This window comes from Vombatus ursinus, unplaced genomic scaffold, assembly GCF_900497805.2.
Source record: "Vombatus ursinus unplaced genomic scaffold, bare-nosed wombat genome assembly UNPS02014841.1, whole genome shotgun sequence".
NCBI classification, from domain to species: domain Eukaryota; kingdom Metazoa; phylum Chordata; class Mammalia; order Diprotodontia; family Vombatidae; genus Vombatus; species Vombatus ursinus.
Genome location: NW_020954619.1, coordinates 12,047,862 through 12,053,861, shown reverse-complemented (window position 1 = coordinate 12,053,861; position 6,000 = coordinate 12,047,862). Strand labels below are relative to the sequence as shown.

The 6,000-nt window shown below is 43.5% G+C and overlaps 1 protein-coding gene across 1 annotated transcript in view; it reads left to right on the top strand.

The window, feature by feature from the left end:
- The first annotated feature begins 375 nt into the window (after positions 1 to 375).
- Positions 376 to 6,000, top strand: part of ISM1 (isthmin 1) — a 101,562-nt gene continuing 95,937 nt past the window's right edge. The window contains exon 1 of the mRNA XM_027840383.1: positions 376 to 528. Within this exon, the coding sequence (XP_027696184.1) occupies positions 394 to 528 (135 nt within the window). The 5' untranslated portion in view covers positions 376 to 393. The remainder of the gene's footprint in view (positions 529 to 6,000) is intronic.

Sequence of the window (6,000 nt, the reverse complement as noted above, 5' to 3'; positions counted from 1 at the left end):
CCTTCCCCATCCCCGTCGGGCAGCGCCGGGGTTTTCTCCGCCGGCTTGGACGCCCTCTGCCCCGCAGTGGCTCCGCCGTGGTGTGGCGGCGGCGGCGGCGGCTCCTCCTGCTCCTCCACCCCGTCCTCCTCCTCCCCAGCCCCGGCTTCGCCCGCCACCGCCTGCGCCTCCCCTAGCGCGGCGGATTCGGAGCGAGGGGGTCCCGCGGGGGCGGCGCTGGCGGCGGAGGAGGCGGCGGTAGTAGCAGCCGCGGCGGCGGCGGCGGCCGCAGTAGCCCCCGGAGCAGCCCCGGCCCCGGCCCCGGCTCCACCCCCGCCACCTCCTCCGCCCCCGCCGCCGCCGCCTCTGCCACCGCCCGCCCCGCGGGGTCCTAAAGCCGCTCGGCTGAAGAGAATGGTCCGACTGGCTGCGGAGCTGCTGCTGCTTCTGGGACTTTTGCTGCTCACCTTGCACATCACAGTACTGCGGGGTAACGGCGCAGACGGGCCGAACGCAGCCCCTAGAAACTCCAGCCAGGGACAACTTCAGGTGAGTGAGTCAGGGGCTGGCCCCCCACCCCTGCGAAGTGCTGGGGACTGGGGAGGGGGGCGGGAAGGTTTCAGAGGAGCGGCTGCTGTAGTGGAGGAGGAACGCTCTGCAGAGACGAGAATGCTTGAGGACTTGACGGTTGAGATCGGAGAGAATGGCCAGGGGTGGATATTGCAGGTTCTTCGAGGCTGAATTGGATGAGATACCTTGTGCGCTTGGGGGAGAGGGACGAAGTTACCCCTAGGGAAGTTGCGTAGCTTCCAATTATTCTGGCCCAGGTGAGAGGTCAGTTGGGCTGGGGTGGGCTGGAGGTGGCCCTGTGCTGGGAGGTAGGACGTACCATTACCCCGACTAGATTTGTGGAGTGAAATGGACAGAGTTGATCGCCCCGAACCATACGAGTCAGTGGGGAGAGTGCCAAGGTTGTGGATGAGGGAAAGCATGCTAGGTAAGACCGTTAAGGGAGGCGGTATTGAGATGGATTGGGAGGGGTGGAGCGGCTGCAGGAGCCCATTGATCAGACCTCGAAAGAGAAGGGCTTAATGGATAATGGAAACAAAAGCTTGATATTCACAGTTTAGAGGTTTCCTCGAGTCTAGGTTCTAAGGCCTAGAGGAGAGGCAAGAGAGAGGGAGAAGGCGACTTTAGTTGCGGGGGGGGGACCGCAGGGGGGGGGCAGGATTCCAAACGTGGGCATGGTGAGTTGGAATTATGACACGACCCACTGGCTCTCTTGGATACTTGGGCGCCAGCAAGAACCCGACTGCCACTCTAAGAACACAGTATGATCGCGTTCTTCACGGACCCTGAAAGCTCTACAAGTTTCCTTACAGCTTTTTACTCAGTTTGGATGCCAGGCCTGGGGAAACTGGCTATTTGAATGGTCCTGAAGGCAGTATTTAGACTTTAGAACTGGAAGGGACTTTAGAGATTATGTAGTTTGACTTCTCATGTTACGGATGTGGAAATTAAGGTGGGGAGAGTGATTTGCCCAGGTCACACAGGTAACAGAACCTCAGAACGGCGACTCAGGTCCTCTTGACTACAAATTCAGTGCACTCCTCCCACCCCCCCTCTAATTGCCCTGGGTAAGTGCAATGTTCACCTTTTCCCACTTTCTGAAGGGAGGAAAAGGTGAGAAAGCCAATTTTGGAGGTAAGGAAGCTGGGGAGCTTCTTGCTGCACCTGTCATCCCAATCTCACCTGAGCTTGAGCTTCTAGAGTCAGATTCATCCTCTAGGACTCTCTGAACTATATAAATTACTTTTCCCGGAGCATCACCTTCCCAGTAGTTGCATTAATTTGGATTTTCTTCTTCCCTTGACAACGATGGGGGTGGGGGTGTTATATGGGTAAAGAATGGGTTTGGGAGGGTGGTGTTGAATGGAATGAATGCAAGTTCAAATTAAGTGATTGTACATGTCAAGACTGTTTCTGACATAACTTGACTTTTTTTTTTCCCCTCCTGCCCTTATAATTCCAATGATCACTTAAGTCTTTCTGGCTAGTTTATGACACTTGACTAATTAGAGCCCTGGATGGAAAGACGTGCAATAATGGCCAAGAAGCCACTGGGCATTTCTCTTGGGCCTTCCTCTTTTCAGTTGTCCAGGGCTAACTCTACTGGTCCTTTCTGACTTCAGCTCAGGTCACTTGGGGATAGTTAAGATATAATATTCAGATGGGAGGAATCTTGACTGCAACTTAACCTGCCTTCTTCTAAAAGCAGCTTTAATGTCTTTATGTATAAAAAATTTTCCTAAGGGAGGATGATCAGTAAGGGTAACTTTACTGATTATCAGTAATATACAGATTATCCTTAAAATTAGAAAGGTTTTTTTTAAAGTAATTGAAAATATACTCTAAACCTAAAAGCCCTTTGGAATTTAGGCATTTGTGAAATCTTAATGACTTCTTTTACCCTATTATCTTTTTATTCTGGTCAACAGTTTCACTGTTCACTGTCAGTTCACCTGACATCACAATTCATGTAGTAAAATCTAGGATAATAACATTAATAATAGCTAACATTTATAAAGCACTTTAAGGTTTTCCAAGGACTTGACCACATCTGATCTTCACAACAGTCCTTGTGAGGTAGGTATGAATATAATGTAGACAGACTTATAGGCTGAAATATGTCTAGTAGTTTGACATTATTGGAACAATTTTTAATATCTTCAAGATTTCTGGTAATCATATTTTCTACATGATGCTTTCTTTCCTGATAGACTCATGAAAAGCCATAAAAATGATGTTCTGTGGAAAAGTAAATTTGGTGGGTTTCTTTATGAGGTGTTTGCTATCATTAGAATAACCTTGAGTTTGCCTTCTCTGACAGGCCAGTAACATAATGAGAGAAACAGCTGAGGAAATGGGAAGTGTGTGTGTGGGGGGGGGGTGCGTAAGGATGTTATTCTCCAAAGAGGGGTGGAGAGTAGAAATTAAAGTGCTGTACTAAAGGGTAAAAGAGATAGGGGATTTAGGAGACATGCTTTCCTGAATGTCTTGGATACAAAGGGATTGCTAAAACCAATACTTTGAATCTTTTCAGAAATATTATAACCATGTTTTATTATGTCGTGTGTTAAATACAAAGACTTCTAAGCAACATGATGAGTTTAGCAGCTTTGTTCATATTTCCCCTGGTTTTGTCCTTTGTTATAAAAGTTTTATATTCTTCCTGACTGAAATGATATTACAGCAATTTACTTGGCTATCTTACTCTACAAAGGCATGAAGAATAGTGTCAGGCCACATGGAGGGATCCTGACCTAAATAAATAAAGGAATTTATTTGTTGCTTTCATTGCAACAGACCTGATAAAAAAAATGTAAATTCTGAACAGGTGTATTTTAAAATCCAGCTGGAGGCAGACTTGTCCTTATGACAGCCACAAAAAGCAGCATTTGTTAAGTCCTTTCTTATATACTAGGCACTTGTAGGCAATGGATAAACAAAGACGAAAGCAAAACTATCCCTGTTCTCAAAGAACATATGTTCTGCTGGGAGAGTCAGGGGAGGACAATATGTACATAGCAAGAGATAGATAGATAGATAGACAGACAGACAGACAGACAGACAGACAGACTTTATATATACATATATACATACATACATATATATATATAGTTAAAAACAAAGTAAATGGGAAATGGGAGGGGAGAACACTTAATAATAGTAGGATCAGGAAAGCTTCCTATAGGAAGTGGAACTTGAGCTGAGCTTTGAATAGAGCTAGGAATTCCAGGAGACAGAGGTGAGGGGAGAGTATTCTAATCATGGAGGACAGCTTATAGAAAGGCATAGGGGCAGGAGATGGAATGTTAGGAACTGGAAACTGTAAATAGCCGAGTTTGGCTAGAGTACAGAGAATATAAAGGACGTTACTATCAATCAGTGGTGAAATCAGTCTTCAGATAGCTTGAAGCCAAATTTCGAAGAGCTTTAAATATCAAACAGAGTTTGTACCTTGTATTTTTATTATTTCAGTTTCCTGTCCACTGTTAATAAAATAATGTCAATTATTCCTAGAGAGGTAGGCTCAGTAAATCTTCTCTTAGGTATCATAAACTTGGTTAAAAATCCTACACAATGGCAAGCTAGAAAGCATATGCTTTCATTTTTTTTGTTTTCACTGTTCAAAAAAAATACAAACAAAACTATGCAGGTAGAAGCCAGAAGGAACTATACCAAAGAATCTCTATTTACATAAATAGTAGTAAATTAGCCATCCCTTCTAAAGCATCCTTCTATATAAGGTCTATTGTTTTTGGCTATTGGGACTTGCAACTGATCTAACAGTAGTCAAGATTATTTATACAGTTGCTTAGTTTGTTTTTGTGTCATCTAAAGTGTTCTTGTATTCCAGTGTTTTAAGATGTTTGAATTGGTTGTTTTTCTGCCTTTGACACAAGGCAAGGAACATTAATCCCATTAACCATTCATCTTTTTAAAAAAAAATCATCCTTAGTGACCTATGCTGCAAAAATAAAATTGAACTTTGAATAATAAGAACATCACTGCATAGCCATGATTTTTAAATCCTGTGTAGAGCTTCTTTGTACATAGTTGTTTATATGTTGCCTCCTCCATTGGACTGTGAGATCCTTGAGGGCAGGGACTGTGTTACTTTTCTTTGTATTCCTTGTGCTTAGCCCCCTGTTTGACTCATAGAAGGTGCTTAATAAGTGTTTATTGACTGACTGTATATTGGTAGGCTAAATGAATTCTGGAGTAGATCTGTAGTATTTCCTTCGTCCTCCATTACTTGCTACTTATATGACTCTTGGTCAAGACTCTTAATCTCTCTGGGACTCAGTTTCATCATTTTAAAATGAGGAGGTTGGACTAAATAGTTTCTGAGATCCTTTCCAGCTCTCTCTCTGTGTCTCTCTGTCTAATCTCTCTCCGTCTCTGTGTCTGTCTCTGCATCTCTGCCTCTCTCTATCTCTCTGTCTCAGTCTCTCTCTACATATATATGTGTATAAAAATTTCTAGATCTCTCTTTATCTGTGATCCTATGGGGTTATTTGCCCCATTAAAAAAAATCTTTGCCCCATCTTTAAAAAAATATTTACCTTTTGACCTAGAGTTGAAAGCTTAAGTTTATTGTCAAAAGCTACTGATTTTGTTGTTTTTGCACTTTCAGCACTTGGAATGATAGTGGGTTTGTGTGTGTGTGTGTGTGTGTGTGTGCGCGCGCGCGCGCGCGTGCGTGTGTTTGATTTTGTATGTTTGTTTGTTTGTTCGTTTGTTTTTTTGCCTCAGTTATGCTCTCACTAGGGAGCAGTAAGGATGTTCTGGGCATCACCAAGATTCCAAGTGGCAGCTTCCTACTAAACTTCCTTCACATTTATAAATAAACTAAACTTGAGCAAACATTTTTTTTAAATCAGTACAGAAATCTTTTTTAGAGTAACAGTTAAAGCTCTTTACCTCTGCAATGTCACTCCTTATCCCTTCCCTTAAAAAAAAAAAATTCAGTTATTTGGCTTTCGTGAGAAAGGATAAGCTTCTTTCATTCACTTGCTTAAAATTTTGTGGAAAAAAGCCCCTCCCAATATTTTTTGTACTCAGTTTCCCAGGCTTAGGACTTGGTCAGCATTAAAATCCCCCCAGCTATTGGCCAAGTCCGAAGTCTCTTCTTTTCCATTCTCTCCTTTCTCAGATAACATGTGCAAAAAACTGCCAGGGCGGATGAGAAAGAGGTACCATCTTCATGTCTGTCTTTCTGACTTCTTGCTCTAAGAGCTGCTCTTCTCCTTTATTCAAACTAGGAAGACAAGAGACTGTCCTTCTGCCTAAAAAGCATAGGAACCTCCAATCTCAAGTACCTATTTTTTCACTTTACTCCCTAGCCTAGATATTGAGGAACCCTCTGCCTTCTCTCCTTTAGGTTTGAGGTTGTTTATTTAACCTTTACATGCAATTTACATGCAATGCAGATGCAATTTTCAGGTCTGGTCTGAT